Raw genomic sequence first — 17,955 nt, 5'->3', positions numbered from 1 at the left:
AATCTCTCCTTTGAACTCAGTCGACCAGTCTAGTACTTTAGCATCCTCTTATATTGCTCAACTTACTCTTTCCCCACTGTGAAGAATCAAGGGATTCAGTCACTTCAAGGGAGGAGCGCCTTCCTGTGAAGATAGGGAGGTGAGCCTGCTATGCAACATTTCCCCAAGGGGTGGCAGTAAGCGGGACCCCACAGGGAGAGTCTCCCCTCTTGGAGATAAGTACTCCCTTTCCATTGAGGAACTCCCTGGTCATTCTCAAATCATCCAGTACAACCCTATCTGTTGACAGCCAACTAGACTCCTCTTATCGGTTACAGTAATGTAACATAAGAAAGGCATCAGTCTGGTACTGTGGCGAGTAAGAAGATAGACAGGTATTCTTTATCACTCCTGTCGATCACTGAGACAAACAAACCTAAAGTAGTTGTGAAGAGTATGGCTCCAACACAAAGGCAGGACTATCCAGAGAAGCTGGGGAAGCCCCAGCATGGTGTAATAAAAGTGGGATGGCCAAGAGAACCAGGAAGAGACCCAGGGGTTTCATACCAGCTGGCAGAGGGAAGCAGTTAACACTGGTTTGTGTGTCGGCAAACAGCTGGAGAGACAAAGCACTGAAGGGCGCTACCCGGAGAACCGGCTGAAGAGAGATAGTCCAGAGGCTGCTAGTCCCTCGAGTGACATTCGTATAGGGCTGCCGAGGAGCCCCAACCCCGAAGCGCCTGAAGTAAAGAATGGCGAGGTCGGAATGCAACAGGCCAGTCAGTCCGAAGAAAATCCTAGGAGGGAGCAGAGCATAAAAAGGTGGTGGCCAAAAGGGGAAAGAGTGAAGAACCCCTCCTTTACCGATACCACACACCAATACTGAGGCATGTCAAAGGAGCAAATAAAAGAAGGCAGAGGAGCGTACTGACTGACAATGGAACAGAAACTTCATTTATACACCTCAAAAATCTGTATATTAAACACTGGAGTAATTCATCTTGTACCAGTGAATGGCAAAAGTAGAAGAGTGAGAATCATTCGGGGACTCGTCATACTCATCCCAGTGAGTGGCAAGACACCTACGGTCACTTCATTTTTAACCGGTATGGAAAGCCTACCACTGCAACAATTGGTGGTAGGCCCTACCCACATTATAGGACACCATGGATCTGATCCCATTGCCCCAACACAACTAATGTGTGTTTTCCCTTGCCAAACTATGATCTGGTCGGATCATCATGTGGTTCCCTTTGAGCTTCTTTCTCCTGCGCCGTCACGTCAGGCTAGTTTGAAACCAAAAACTCTACAGAGAAATTGGAGGTCAGTTAAAACCAATTTGGCTACTCAGATTACTTCAAACTATCAGGCACTGTCAACGGCCCTTCTGCGGTACCATCATCCATCTCTCGGCTTGTCACTGCATGTACTGCGGTGACTAACCATTTAGCACTTTTTCACTGACCAAAAAGCCTTTGGTTCCTTCTGCTCCTAGTGGTTCTCTGCCGAGCTATGTTAATTTTGCCCGGTAGTTTGTCAGGCTGAGCGTAAACGGAGGACTTGCTACGACCCAAAGTTAAAAGTGGATTTCAAGAAACAGTTTGCCATGTATCACAAAGCTGCTAAACTTTCTTACTTTATCACCCCTATTCAGTATGCAGTAAATGCACATAAGAAACTTTTAAACGGTTAAAGAGCTATCAAACCCTGCAAACCCTGCAACAGTTTCTATAGGTTTGGGGTCTCAGACTGTCTAGTGCAGGACTGGTGGGGGAGCCCGAGACCTGCGAGGGTCTGGCGGTGCACCAGGCGACCAGTCAGCTGACTGAACATGCAGGGGATGATAACGAAGGAGGGAAGCTGGAGAGAAGAGAAAAGGAAGTTAGCACGGGATGTGTCCCGCAGAGGAACATAACGTGACCAGCAGTTTTTCACCAGCAGAGAATTCAGCATTAAGAAAAAGCCCAGTTAAGCACGCTTGAACAAATAGTTAATTCAGGGAAAATGCTGTAGCCAGCTAGCTGGGAACTGCCCCCAAGGAATGTGAAGGTCCAAAGACTTCATAGGGAGAGTTGCATGGCGTAACAAGATATTATTGTGTGCGTTCAGCTGTCAAGATAAATTTAGTTACAATGACACAGTAGACCATTTCAAGTTTGTGGGACGAACTGGAATTCAGAAGGAGTTGGCGGATTAATCTTTCTACAATCAGAAAGGCATGACAGAAGGACACAAAATGCGACCAGAAAAAACAACGAATTGCTGCAATGAGATCATTATTACGAGAAAGGGGACAAAGCAGATGCACTGTTGGCAGCTAGGCTTCGAGCACAGAGGGCAGAGAGGCGGGTATCTTCCCTGAAGTATCCCAGAGGGACGCGAGGGATACGCCCAAAGAGATAGCAGAGGGATTCGCCAAGTATTACGAGGCCCTCTACACATCCGTGGCTCATTGGGAGACAGCAATAAGAGAATATCTCGAGAAGATAGAATTAAACTCTCTAACCAATGCAGAGACGGAACACCTGGAGAGTCCCGTAAATATAGAGGAGGTACAGGAAGCGATATCCCGCCTCCCCAACGGCAAAGCCCCGGGGGAAGATAGATATACTATAGGATTCTACAAGAAATTCTCAGGGATCCTATCCGGGTACGAGTCTACAACTATATCCTACAAACGGGAATGGCCCTGGACACCTTTAGTAAGGTGTTGATATCAGTGATCCCTAAGGAGGGAAGGAACCCCATGCGTCCTACCGCTCCATCTCATTATTGAATGTAGATGAGAAGATATTCACATGTATAGTAGCTTTGCGCTTTGAGGAAAAAATGCCACGGATAATACACCCAGACCAGATGGGGTTTATAGCAGGAAGACAGGGCCCTGATGCAGTGAGAGACCCAAGATCTCCTGGAACATGTGTGAGGATGCCAGGGTGACTATGCGCTGTTAAGCCTAGATTCGGGAAAGGCATTTGACCGAGTAGAATGGGGGGTTTTGTTTGCAGTATTAAAGAAAATCGCGGTCGGAGAGAAAATGTGCATAGCTACGCTGGCCATCTATGCTCGGCCTACAGCTAGGGTGGTGGTGAACGGGACAAAGTCCAGGGAATTTGGGTTAAGTAGGGGCACAAGACAGGGCTGCCCCTTGTCCTCACTCCTCTTCGCCCTGGTAATGGAACCCCTGGGTGAGGAGATCCAGAAAGACGTGCTGCTGAGGGAAATAAGGTTAGGAGATGTCTCCTATAAACTAAATAGCAGGGTAAAAGCAGGATGACTCTCAGAATAGTTATTCATAAATATGTCAAGCAGGATGGTGATCACAGATTGTGAACAAGGTCTCCCTCTCTCTGTCACTCTCTCTATCCCTCGTCCCCTTTTTCACCACAGAGTAATTTAGGGCCTACCACTGATATTCGAATGTGATGAGTGACACTTTTTTCTGGGAAGGTTCATGGGTGGGATCCTAGATAACGATTGTCCAATCCCTAGTTGTGCACATATAGGCAGTGCTTTAAGTGGGCCGGGGCCTGCCGGGGCCGAGCCCCGGCAGTCTCCAGAAAGTGGGGCTGAGCCGGGGCCCAGCCGGGGCCCCCCGTCCCACACAACATTGCGGGATGCATTATCCCGCCGCGGCCGCAGCCGCGACATGAGATGCGCCCGTCATTATGTTGGCCAAGCTGACAGAAGTGCCAGCCAGCCACAGCGACGATGAGGCTGGCGGCACTTCTGTCAGTTAGTGTAACTCCCTCTGATGACCCCTCATCAGGGTCATCAGAGGAAGTTACTGTCCCTTTGTTTTCCCTCCCCAGGTCACTGATCCCCGCGGGCTCCGTGATCTAATATGCAGATTAAATCATGGAGCCCGCGGGTTCGCAGAGGGTGAAAGACACCTCGGGGTCAGTGATAGCAGATAGATCACAGAGCCCGAGGTGCCTTTCTCCGTCGGCAAAGCTTTATAAAAGATGCCTTGAACTGTGTACGTTTCAAGCCATCTTTTATAAAGGTAGAAATATTTCTATGTTTATAAAAGATGGCTTGAAACGTGCACAATTCAAGGCATCTTTTATAAAGCTTTGTCGACGGACAAAGCCACCTTGCGGTTTGTTTTGTCCGTCATGCCTTGAATTGTTTACGTGTCAAGCAATCTTTTAGAAACATAGAAACATGTTACAAATATCTATGTTTATAAAAGGTGGCTTGAAACGTACACAAACCATAGTAAGGTAAGCACACAAGTGTGCATAACTTACTATGGTTTGTGCACTTTTCAAACCACCTTTTATAAACATAGAAATATGTAACATTGCTATGTTTATAAAATATGGCTTGAAAAGTACACACACCATAGTAGTACGCATACAAACATATAAATGCTCACATACATTTATATATTTGTTTGAGCACCTTACTATGATTTGTGCACTTTTAGGCCACGCCCACAATGAAAGCCACGCCCCCAAACGAGGGCCCCCCCTCAATTTCTTACCCCACTTAAAGCACTACATATAGGATTCCATATGTAGCTTAGTAGAGGGAGCCAATGACCAGGAGCGTTAGGTTTTCATAACTTAGTGATCACGATGACATCAGAATGACTCATTCATATTATATAAACTCCTGTTGTCTGTTCAAACGTTGGAGAATGCTGGAGTGAGAGCTTGGCTTTGAATCTTGCTTCCCCCCCCCCCCCCGTCTATTGCAATAAACTGTTACCTTGCATTTGGCATACCTCTTTTTTTGACAAATACCAGTTAGAGGGTGATTTGGCTTGTGAGCCTCTGGTTTTCATTAGTCTTGGAGCTTTTACATTTTAGACCAGGGATGGAAGCAGCTACATTTGAAATGCAGGCCTATGGCACTATCCCTGTAAAAAGATGCAAGGTAGTGGCACAAAACAGTAGCTTCAATCGAAATACAGGCCTACAAGAGTACTAGATGTACAAAATCACTGTTCCCTACCCGATTGTTGCAGCAGACGGGAGTAGAGACCTGGCTGGAGATGGGCCGACCAGAGTAAACAGGCAAACCGGAGATTAAGGTGCCCTTTGCCAGAGCCCTTAGCTGGCTTCCAGGGCAAGGCTGCCCTGGAGCAACTGCTTATGGCTATGCTTCTGGCTCCCGTAACCCGCTCTGTGATCCAATCTGGGGAGTTTAGGGGGTAGGGGGGGGGGACAGAGCAGGATGGGCCGTTGGGAGGATCACTCAAAAGGGCATGGCAGGGGGGGAATATTCAGCTGTGCATGGAAGATCAGTGGAGCTGGTGGGCAGGCGGGCCTTGGAGGACAAAAGGGGGTCCTGTACTAGCAGAGCCTACTTAGTGCCTCGGAGTGTGGCATTGGAAAGGGCTGCCTGGTCCGTTCCCTCGCTGGGTCTATCGTTCTGGATCCCCATGACCCCGCTCTGTGATTCAAGCCGGGATTGGGAGGGCAGATGGGAGGTGGTGCAGGGCAGGCCGGTGGGAGGATCGCTCAGAGGAGCGTTGCAGGGGACTGTTCCACTGTGCGCGAAATATCACTGACGAATAGAGAGTTTCTTTGCACAGATAGCCCAACCATTCCAGACAATGCCTCGCAGCAGAGGGGGGGGGGAGGAGGTTGGTGATGGGAAGTCAGGCTGGGCACAGTGTATATTGAAGTTAAGTGACCGGGTCGTAGAGAATAATTGGATGAGACGTAGTACATTATGTTACTGGGATTTATGCCATGCACCGCCGCCATTTGCATGGGCTGCAGGTCCCCTGCCCGATCTAAAAGGAGGAGCATAGTTTGGTTGGTGAGGGGATAGAGGGGAAAATGCAAGACAGCTCTGCTGTTGTGTTGGTGCATGCAGTTCTGTGTGTGCAGGTTTTCAGGTGGTCTATCAACAGCATACATGGACATGTGTCCAGATGAGAGCCTTGTTACTAAACCACTTTGCTCAATAAGGTTTCTATTCAAGACTTACTCAAAGACATCATCATTAGCTTATTACATCAGTGCTCAAATCATTGGGACCCAAAAGGAGACCAACTTCGAAGGTCCTCCTAAAACCGGATGTTCATCAAAACGCCTCCAATGATAAGATTTCCCAACCTTTCTCGATTACTTGAAATTAGAACTACCAACCATTGGCACGTAGTTCCATACAAAACGGGATAGAACACAAATGATTTAGTCTTCCAACTAGAACAAAACGAAGGCTCACTGATCTTCTAAAAGGTTCAGTCTTAGCAGGATAGCAGTGCCCTTTACTTCACCTGTAAAAACTGCAGTCAACATTGGAATCTTTAAAACAAAAAAAAGATACACATGCCCACCCCCCCCCCACCCAAGGGCTTCATTTATTTGTATTAGTTTATCCTTCACTAAACATGACTTTTCATATGCGGCTATATTTCTAGCTTTAACAATGGCACAACATTTGTATGAATCACCTTTTTTTCGGTTCCTAGAAATCAATTTGTTATTGAATTTCCTACATTGGAGAGGAATGGACCAATTAACCATGACAGAACCTGGACAGAAAGTGACTAAACAAGTCACACACTCTAAACCCTCGCACAAATGATAGGGGATTCCTTTAGTTCCTTCTGGAAGCATTTACTGTGCCAAGAGACCTGCAGAAAGATACAATAGGAGGACATGATGAGCAACTGAAGACCCAAGGGTACCATTATGCCCCATGCCAATATGTGGGTATCTCCTTTGAAGCAGAAGGAAACAGCGCAATAACCCTATGACCCCCCCCCCCCTCACCCTACCATGTCAAGTGAAATGGATCTCAGTCAAAAACAGCAGTTCTAGCAAAATCAACCGGACAATTGTGCAGACAGGTACTGGGCTGCATTAGGTCTTCACGAATTTGTGAATGAGGCAAGACAAAAATGGGTCCATGCACCAATCAAATATAAGAGCTTGCAGAGGATTAGGCTGCCATTGGTTTTCCTCTTCACAGATCTGCCTTGTTGTTCCTTACTCTTGCACCTTTGGGTATGTGCAGGTGGATTACACTGCATCTCACATGCTGGTTTATATAGAACATTGCTGTGGTCTAATCAAGACTGTCATGCCGCACTTGGGATGGACTGAATGAGAATTTGGTGCATATTCTGGCACACGATTGGATAAACCATTTACAACGCTTTATATAGTGTTGGCAATTAGGGTAATGTCACTAATATTGATTCTGATAGTTTTACTACGGTATATCTTTTCCAGTAAGAAAGTCGGTAATTGGCCATCAAAAAAGTCTCAAAAGCACATGGGGTGATGGAGTGCCAAATGATCTTTCTTGCTTGTGCTCAGCTCTGTGCGTCCTTCCTCACACAGGCTTTTAATGCTATGCTGTCTATTGGCTCCTTTCCGGAGAAATGGAAAGAACCATTTTCCCCATTTTTAAAAAGGGGAATATATCCTGTCTTCCTATCGTCCAATTACACTCCTGGACGGAACATACAAATTATTTTCCACTTCGTTCTGAGATTGGAGAATTGGGCCCCTAACAATATTCTGTCAAGCAGCTGGCATTTAGGCCTGGACAGGGGATGATTAATCCGCGCGTCAACCTGTATATGATTATATACAAGTATATTACAGACTTCATGGATTAGAGTGCTTTCAACCAAGTAGATGAGTCTTCTTTGGATATCGCTGGATGATATGGGTGTTCCCCGTCCGCTGCTCTGAGCCTTAGAAGCTCTCCATGTTGACACCAGAGTTTGAAATCATTAAAAGAAGGATGGTGAGGTCAGTGACAGTATAGCAGTGGGGAAGGGAGTCAATCAGGACTGCGCGCTGGCCCCTCTGCTGTTCAATCTGTATGTGAAATCGTCTTTCAATGTGCTTGGAGCAACTGGGTGCCGATGTTCCAGAGTGCAAAGGGAAAAAGTTGCTGGTCGAGTTTGGCGGACGATGCCACCCTCTTTGCCCGAATACCTTAGTCCCTGCAGATTTTAGTAGAAGGTTACGTGCATTTTGTGGCTCATCTGGGACTTAAGGTGAACAAAGAAAAATGCTGCGTTATGTGCTTTTCGTCTGGTAGGCAGCATGACCCGAGGGTTTGTCTGCAAGATCGCAAATTGTCTTTTTGTAAGCACTTTGAATACCTGGGCTCACATGGTAGGACAATATACTTGCAAAGAGATTAAAAATCAAACAGGCTCTAGGTTGCCTTTTTAGATTTGTGAACATTTTTTACATGACTCCTGTCACACTTGCTCATAGCCTATGAAGGGGGCAGGCGGTGGGCATTTATGGCAGTGATCTATGGGGCACAGGGAGCCTTACAAGGCTCCATACAGAGGAAACGCCTTCCCTTTCCCGTCTTTTTGAAGGTACCTTGAACAACTGCAGCAGTGCAGCCTACATTAGACATCTAGAGATGGGACAGGTCTCTACTGCTGACACACTGGCATTTTCACTGGTGTGCAGATGCTGACTGTTTGATAATATCTCTGCTGAAGCATATTTTAACTCCTGGCAATTATCAAGGCATCAAGTGGCTGGCATTTATTAAAGCGACTCTTAAGTCCGTGGGCTTAGACTCTTATTTTAACAATCATGCGAGCATCATCGCGGTTCCCATTTCAGCATTAAAAAAAAAAATCACCGCTCCTGCCCAATAATACAGAAGATCACAGTCTTCATGGGTCTACGGTGCAACTTTATCGCCCACTTTCCCCCTCCAGCGGGGTGACTCCACAGCTTAACTTTGTTATGAATCCATATCACAGGTCAGAATTGAGCTGTGCCAGGTTTAATGCTGTGCATGTTAAAGCGGTAGCCAGGCGGTGATGGGCTGCCAGGTCTTCTGCTGGTGCAGCCCGTTTCTGCAGGGCTGTTTAAACACTGGCCCATTTAGCGCGTTTCTGCCCCTACAATAATTTGTGCAACTATTCCCTTCATGACTTTCTGAAGGGCTCGGGTTATATGGGTAATGGCGTCGTACTTTTACGTGTGTTTTTTGCATTCTGCCCCGAAAGGAAGAGCTATGCTGGATGTTACTCTGTGACACAGATTTTTTTATATGATTATTATGAATTGTTTTGTGTGCTTTTATCCCCAATGATGCGAATGTATGGTGATGTACCATTGTGTGATTTTTATGCTTCCGTTTGGACGTTTTACAGATAGAACTTCTAGCCCAAATAAACCCCCTCTCTGGTGCTGAACGTCAAGTTTCCTTTAGAGCTTTTGGCAGAGCTCTCACGTGTCCTCTTGCCATGTGTGAGAAGGCCATCCTGCTCTTCATTGAAATTCTGAGATTTGTTGGTCTCAAATTTAAAATGGTAAAGAAAAACAACTAACACCAGAATCAAAGGGGAAAACAAGAAACGGAACTGGATGGCCTTCTCACGCATGGCAAGGGAAGATCGAGGGCTACTTTTCGGCATGGAGTCCCATGGCTAGCGCACTGTGTTTGCCGCTGGCAGGCACATCTTTTGCAGTTTGTTCCTCTTCCTTCACTGAGATGTCTTGCATGATACCATCGGGCGGCAGCAGCCGTTCCTGTGGCCAGTGCTTTAGGTGGGACCCGGCAGTCTCCAAAAAGTGGGGCCGAGCTAGGGCCCTACCCGGTCCCCCGGTCCCACACGACATTGGCGGGACGCATTATCCCACCGCAGCCGCGACGGGAGATGCGCCCGCTAGTTTAACGTCCGGCGAGCTGACAGAAGTGCCACCCAGCGACAGCGTCGTCAGTGCCGTCAGTCTGGGTCAGTGCCTCATATGAGGGGTCATCAGAGGAAGTTACTGTCCCTTTGTTTGCCCTCCCCAGGTTACTGACCCTCACGGGCTCTGTGATCTGCAGATTAGATCACAGAACCCACGGGTTCGCAGAGGGTGAAAGACGCCTCGGGATCTGTTATCTCTCTGCTCTGAGCAGAGATCACAGAGCCTGAGGTGCCTTTCTCCGTTGGCAAAGCTTTATAGAAGATGCCTTGAATTGTTAACGTTTCAAGCCATCTTTTATCAACAAAGAAATACGTTACAAACGTCTATATTTATAAAAGGTGGCTTGAAAAGAACACAAACCATAGTAAGTTACGCACACTTGTGTGCTTACCTTACTATGGTTTGTGCACTTTGCAAGCCACCTTTTATAAACATAGAAATATGTAACATTGCTATGTTTATACAAGATGGCTTGAAAAGTGCACAAACCATAGTAGTACGCATACAAACATAAATGCTCACATACACTTATATATTTGTTCCATCGTGGATGGAAGGCACACTCCCAAACGAGGGCCCCCCTCAGTTTCTTACCCCACTTAAAACACTGCCTGTGGCTCTGATGCTATATGTAGGGTGACCAGATTTCCAAAACGAAAAACCGAGACGACCAACATAAAAGAGGGACTACCCCAGCACAGCCCACCAATTACCGCCCCTCCGCCCACACTCCCCCACAACCACCACCCAATCCTGTTCCAGCACTCCTTTCCATAAACTGTATATGATCTCATTTGTGCAGTTGTGTATGTGAATCGTGGCACGTTAATTCAAAACAAGCGCTGTCTTTAATTGATATTACATGGCTTGCTGCACAATCATTTCCAAGCTAGTCTCCGTGGTACAGTCATTAAGTGTGACTTGTACCTGAAAGGTTGGGGGGGTGAACCAATCCTCCAACTTCAAAATTCTGAAAGTGTTGTGAAAAATGACCCCAGTCGGGGTTTCTAAAATGAAAAAAATCCCAGGACCCCTGGACGGAGGGTGGGACGTCTGGTCACCCTAGCTATATGCAAGCCTCTGCTCAATACCAATGTGTCAAGAACTTTAAGCCAGGGCTATAATTTGCATCATTTCCGGCAGATGCACTGTAAGGATCAATATTCTAGGTTCATGATACTTGCCCTTAATCACGCTTCTAGGGGGCAGTTGCAATTCAAAATATAAATACCGCTACCCATTTCCCCTCAAACTTAATATCATGTGCACTTCTTTCCCTAGTTTACAAAAACTCCCCTGAACGAGTCCCGGGGACTGCACCTTGTCAGGAAAACGTACAGGTTAGCTATTCTAACGGTGTGGAATTGCTGACAGTAGATCAGGGGAAAGAATGCTGGAACCAAGGCTTATTGGACATGCACAGGACCGGAAGTGACGCGTTGATTTATGCAAGGATGCTGCTAAAGATAAATGGGGTGGGCTGACTCCTCATGAATGTCATTAACACACACGACTAATAGCTTCGCTTTTCAAGATGTTTTACCAAAATTAATAGACATAAGTCAATCCTTTCCTATGACCTGCATTACAAAACATTTAACTCAACGGACGTTTGCAATATGCGTCCTTTATACAAAAATAAACCAGGCTTCGCATGTTTATATAAAGGGAGGAGCTCCTACCCGGATGCTGGGGATTGCTGCCTCACGTGGTCTGCAACCTTTGTCTCTGCAGAGGTTTGGCACTATGACTCCCATCATAGTAAATGGCGAAGGGTCATGGGAGTTGTAGTCCCAAACAGCTGATGAGCCACTGGTTCAAGACCCCTAATGCTAGGACAAAGATGTTACATGAAGCGCAAGTACAAGGCTAAACCCCTACATCCCGGAACGGACATGATCAATCAAATCAGACTGAGAATCTCAAGAAGATGCACAAAATGTTTCAGATTAAATATCTTGAAGACTAACAAACCAGGAACAAAAATTAAAGGAAGAAAATCGAGTCTCAAGTACAATTAAAACACAAGACACAAACCAGAAGACTAGCTACCTGGTTCCAGGCAGGTCTCGGGAGGATAGCTCAGGGGCAACGTGCTCGCCTTGGAAGTAAGACCACACAGAGCAACACAGGTTCGATCCCCGGGTCCGCGCTTAGAAACCTCTGGGTATTCAGCGTGTTCTAAATAACCAATTAATGATAATAATCTGGAACATCCTCCCTTGCATCTTTCTTACCCCTTCACTCAGACAGGAGCATTGAACGCCCCTCTTCAGGTGCGCAAAGCCTCCAACACTAGCTTGCTTCCTCAAACCCTCTTAACCCTTCCAACATCACCTTTCAGACATGATTTTAACCCACCCCCCCTGGCCCCCACCTTGTACAGAATCTTGAATCATTCTCTATGCCAGGTTCTACAGCACTAGATGGCTTTGCAGCTAAATTTGACCAAAGAAATTCCATCTACCACAATGAGGGAAGCTAGTAACCCGCAGCCTTCCCACAGATGTTTGGATTCCTACAGCCTGCAAGTGATTTACAAGTGAATGTCTTGAGGCAGCAGAGATTATGGAAAACATACTACAAAATGATTGGCAATTTTACATACAAAAAAAAAACCATGCAAAAAAAAAAAAAAAGAGCATTCACGTTGGCCAGAGTATCGCTACCGCTTGTCGCCTAGGCTAGTAAAAAACACATTCCAGGCATTCACAAAGTACTAGGGCATCGTTTGAGCTCAAAGAGCGCATAGACTAACTCCGCTTTGCAGGAATTAGTGTCCACAAAAACCCAAGTTCCCGAAAAGCCTCACATGATAGAAGTCAGTAGAGTACCTTGCATCCAATTTGAATCCGGTTCTTCACGAGTGGCGCTGTGGTGCATAGTTCAATTGCTTCTGGCTCGTGGAAGATGACTGTCGGGAGAGGCTCCTTGCGCAGAGTGAGCACATTCAGCTTGCTCTTTAACATGTTCTGGAAGTGCTAAAATTGAAACAGCAAGAAAAAAAGGTCAGTTCCACCGATGCAAGAGGAGAAACAAATTTGCAGAAAAGAAAAAAAAATAGAATAGACAATTTTCTATAAGAAGAGTTGGGCAAGATGCGGTGCTTTGAAACGCTATTTTTAAATGTATAAGCGCCTTACAAATGACCAATAAATAATAGTCGACACAGGAAATGGATCTTTGGACCCAGTATCTTTTAAGAGAGTTGAACAGACTAAATGAAAACCATGAGATCTTATGAGCTAGGACATGGCCCTATTCCACATCACTGAGCACGTGCATACCAAGCTCCACCACAAAACTGCAACCAGCATTTAAGCACAACTAAACATTTAGGCAAACTCGCAAAAGAGCTTTCCTTGCTAAATAACCCAAGGTACAACGAAAGACACAAGCTCTGAGGAATGTTGCTATAGGACATGCATTGTATCATCCAACTTGTGCAGCTGCCTTACGTTCCTTCGTGAAGGGCTGAAAGCAGGTGGAGCAAAAAGCATTCTGGAAAGGATGAAACCGCTGAACAAACTAGAAAGTTCAGTGATCCACAATCATCTCATTAACTCTCGATTGATGGCGCAAAACAGGGGTTTCCAGATTCTTAAGCATAGGAGAATTCGATTAACATTTCTTAGACATCCTAATAAAACATATCTGATGTCTTAAGCATAACTGCATACAACTGATAGCCTTTAATACTGTGCACAAGTAAACACCCACATTTCAGCGCGGGCGTTTCATTGTTGTGTATGGATGGTGTGCTTCCGTTCCTATTGCTCAGTCCTGTTTTTATGACTGATTATTCACCTACCTGAGATCCCGGAGGGACTTGGTATGGTCCGCCCGCAGGGGGAATGAGTGTGGATGAGGTGATTTCAAAACAACTCCCGTCACTGGTTCCCTGCATCTGGGTGACAGGTGGACAGGACCAGGGATTTTTATGGTGGTCGGCTGATCTCCAGGAACATGCAGGGCGGCCAGGCCCTCAATGTGGAGAGTTCCGCCGTGGGCCGTGCTGCTGTACCGGCTCCCCGCCTCCCCCCTCTCCAGGGTTAAGGTAGCGAGCAAACGTGTGAGGGAGACCACCCAACGCGAGCTGATAGTGCCTGTGTGTGCACGCCATTCATGAGGGACAGTCGGTAGCTGACTCGAATTGTTTGTCTCCTCTCCGTGACTTGAGGTAGGCGTGGAAAAGTTTACGGTGCGGGCTGCATAGTGCGGTATTATTGAAAGAAACAGTATATCGTTGGCCTGCTTACGGTCGCTGGCTGCACTGTCATTTCTCTTTGCAACATGAGGAAGTAAAACACAGGGGAGTGTATTGGAATATGTGATAGCTGGGTTGGTCCCCTATGACAGCCAGCTGCATGCACAAGTAAGCAGAGTCAGAGATGGGAGATTCCACAGGGTTTCGTCCCATTTGCTATTTGGCCATCGGGCACGTCCTGAAAGAGAGGAGGTGTGGGAGGTGGCAAGACCCCGAGGGGGAAAGAGACCCTCTCATTAAGTAGGGGCGCCTCACTACATTTCCTGCTAAGTGGAGAGGTGAAACTAGTGTGTGGTCAGGAAAGAGCGGAGTCAAGGCCCTCCGCCAGAACTTTCTACTTGGATCAAACCCCGCTGACAAGCTAAATCTGGATTATGCTCTGCCCGGTTGCTGCACCGGGTATTACTGCAATGGCCAGTACCGGCCTGGAGAATGGTGTTGCCCTCGTTAGGGATCTTTTCCCTCAGTACATCGGGGTACAGCGTGTTTGGTGTCTGCGCTGTCTGTTGTGTGTAATGTGGTAGCCTGCAGCTGCCCGGGGGGTCAGAGGGGTCTACAACAAAGACATAATTATATATTTGCCAAATGTGAATGATCTCGCTCAAAAGTGCTCCCTTCTGAGGTGAAATAGGTATTTATTTATCAAATGTAAATGGTCTTGCTCACCACTGGTCCCACTGAGATATTTATTTATCAACTTTGAATGGTCTTGTCCCCCAAGTGACCCCACTGAGTAACTTTAAGGAGGATTTTTAAATGTTTATGTAGCACCTGAATTAGGGGCAATGTAAATGTCAAATTATACAGACATACGGAGGAGCCGATTGTATTTATATAACAGTACATAGAAAAGGAAAAACAGAGTTTTGCTCTTACCAAATGACATGAGGCTGCGACTGTTTATTTAACCTGGTTCAACCAAACGACAGCTAACCCCCAGTGCTGGGATGGCCAATAGGGAAAGGTCTACACCCCTTTGTGGGGCCATTCTGCACATTCAATGATCTTCCGTAGGTATCCATATGATGGTCCACCTCCCCATCCCCCGGGTTGTCATTCACACATGTGTGCGGTAAGGTGTAGTATCCCTGGCTCAGGACTCCTACAGGTTGCTGCTTGCCCTCCTCTTGGGGCCCCATGGGGTAATACACCTTACACACATAACCAATGTAGTGGTTTTAAAGTATAATTCCTTGTCCGTGCAAAGGCACATTGGAACACTTCAGGCCATGGTGGAAGCCAAACTGTGGTCTGTGTTGGTGCAACAAAAAAAAATAACTAAAGGAAATAGAAAAGGGGAGCTAGAAAAGTCAAGGCGACAATAACATCCAGACTCAACTCACAACATGTAGGAAAATGAAAACATAAGGTTGAGTGATAAACCATTAGCTTTCAGAAAACTGCTTTGCACTCAAGTGCCTGCCAGGTCTTTTCAAAGTTTTATTTTAAGGCTTGATAAAAGTAGCTCAAAGAGATCCCAGGAGGGTGTATTTTGGGCAAAAAGTGGATGGGAATGACCATCGGGAAGTCAATGTGTGGGTTAATACCCAAACACAAGCATTATGTCCCTCCACATATGCCATTGCTCCCTATTCGTACATTTGTTTTTAGCTTCAAGGTGGCGCTAAAGTGCCCCCATTATAACAAAACTAAAAACATGTATTGGGCTAGGAAATAGCAAGGTATGGGGTTTGAGGGCAATACTTCCCATTTAAAAGAAGAAAAAAGGCCAATTGTTAAGAAAAATAATATTAAAATAAAAGAGGACTCAGACCTTGCCGGCACTTTGTCAAAATAACCACGTAGTTATTTTGACATACTGTAGAACAGTACAAGCTAGATGTTTTACCATACAGTAATGTGTCAAAGTTGCGTTCTGGTGACAAGGGCTATTTTTCTAGTGAGTTACATATCGATGTATCCAATTGCAGGAAAGCATGTCCATGATACAAGCAACGCTCAACAGTTTCTTCAAAATGTAGTGTTAATACCGGCATCAGTTCTATCAAAATCACAGTGGTGCAAGCAAAAGTCCTGTCAAAACCTGGACACACAGGCCACGATGGGCAGACCCTTGAGTCCCTGTTTGGGAGATACCTCTCTGGCAACAAACAGAATGAACTTACCACGACGTTCAAAGGCAGTTATCCCAGTCTTTCCCAATAATACCACACAGAGGACATGCGTCACAGAAACCCATTCACTCTCAAAACAGTTATCCATTCATCATCAGCCGACTTCTCCCTGCAACTGGCAAAAGAGTTTTGTTCAGCCATCTGGGGCGCTGTTTGGCCAGGTTCTAAGCGTTCCCCATGCGGCTTGAAGCAAGGGCATGAATTTGCACTCTCAAAATGTGCCCTTCTCCCCAGAAGTGCCAAATGACCCAAGGTAACCCCATCAGCTCCATTTTTGGTTTCTTGACTGGACCTCATCAGAAGCCCAGTTTCACACAGTGGTAACAAAATAGTGGGAACCCCCTGCCCCCCCCCCACCTATTATCTGCCTAAAAGTGATGCGCCGATACTGCGACTGAGAGCAGGAACCTAAAGAGACGGAACAGCATATGGGGGTGGAGCTTACCATGAACGACCGCCACTTCTAGGCTCCTCTCCTGCACAAGTTTGCAATTACAAAAAATCCTGTCTGGGCTTTCCAGCAAAGCTTTTACCTAACCAGGAGTTTACTCATACATTTTTTTGGTCAAAACTTAAATACATTTCTTCACGTCCCTGGATCCCTGGTAGTGCTCTGAAACCTATGCATGACCGACATTCTGTACAATTAACTTGTTACAACGTTCGGCAAAAAAAATCCACAGTTAAAGCAGTCAACTGAACACAACGGAAGGCGTACATCAAAAAGCTGACCCCTTCCCTTTAAGATGTTCTCTTATGCTCCACTGCAGTTTGGCTGGTAAAATGATAACTGGTGAGAATTTAATATTAAAAGAAATTAAATCATGCATCAACAGCAGGGCCAAGGGGTTCGGTTTATTTGAACACAAACAAAAAGAACTCGCATCAATGCCTTTTCAGCATGTTTCCAATTTCACAAGGAGGCAAGCAACTCGAAACATGGAGGATTAATGTGGTGTGAGAATTAGTAACGCATCTTCCAGGAATGCATTCATGTTTTCCATGAACAGGCTGTTTCATAAGATGGCAATTAGACAAACATCCTCTGCACAGGGGAACACACTGACAAGTTGAGTAGGATGACAAAAGTTACACACAACAAAAAAGGAAACGAAAAAGCGTCCTAAATCAATAGGGAAGCGGAAAAGCATATTTACATCATCACAAAGGAAACCACACAAAAACAGATACACTTCCTAAAGATGGACTGTTTATGCAGTTAACAAGAAAGAAATGCATGATCGGGAGAGATTGCATTAAGGCAAGTTTTCAGGTCATGCATTTGAGATGTTTCAAGTTTTTAATAAAACACTAAAGTTTTTCAATATGCCACCGGAAAAATGGTTGCAGCATAGGTCATCCATCACTTCACATCCGGGAAAATGAGACTGTCTGCACGTGGGCCCCTGACGGAGGACAGGGTTTTTCTGGTTTTGTGCTCCAAGAAGGTCGGATAATGTGGCATGCTGCCCTGATTACAACCCGTAGCCGAGACCCACCATGTTGGAGCCTAGTGACCAGACGTAGTTGGAGGGTGGCGTGACGGGTCTCAGAAAGCCCTTTGTAATAGAGATACACCCCCCCACCCCCCAAAAAAAAAAAAAAGTTACCTGGCAAATCAACATCTAGGTTTATGTAAAAATGGTTATTCAAGCTTTTGTGGAAACCCCAGATGCAAGTTAAAAAAAGAAAAACTATCCCATTGGGCAGCTGGGCAGCACACAAAGCAAAATCAAGGTTCAAAAGGATATACTAGATTAGAAGGATAACTTTGCTTTATCCTGCAGAATTAAAGACTAGCCCATACACTGCAAAGCCAACAATAGAATGCAAGGTATTCCGAGCAGCCAGAGTTGGATGTGAAAAAATGAAATTGGTCATCTGGTCTTTTCTCCACTCTACTAAATAGTATTAGTACCCG

General features: G+C 45.9%; 1 protein-coding gene across 1 annotated transcript in view; it reads right to left on the bottom strand.

The window, feature by feature from the left end:
• PID1 (phosphotyrosine interaction domain containing 1) overlaps window positions 1-17,955 on the bottom strand; it is a 467,977-nt gene that overhangs the window by 261,189 nt on the left and 188,833 nt on the right. Inside the window, exon 2 of the mRNA XM_069618307.1 lies at window positions 12,467-12,613. Within this exon, the coding sequence (XP_069474408.1) occupies window positions 12,467-12,613 (147 nt within the window). The remainder of the gene's footprint in view (window positions 1-12,466; window positions 12,614-17,955) is intronic.

This window comes from Ambystoma mexicanum, chromosome 10 (assembly GCF_040938575.1).
Source record: "Ambystoma mexicanum isolate Mex_15411 chromosome 10, UKY_AmexF1_1, whole genome shotgun sequence".
Taxonomy (NCBI): Eukaryota; Metazoa; Chordata; class Amphibia; order Caudata; family Ambystomatidae; genus Ambystoma; species Ambystoma mexicanum.
The sequence above is the reverse complement of the archived record's forward strand: the minus strand, read 5'-3'. Positions and strand labels throughout refer to the sequence as shown.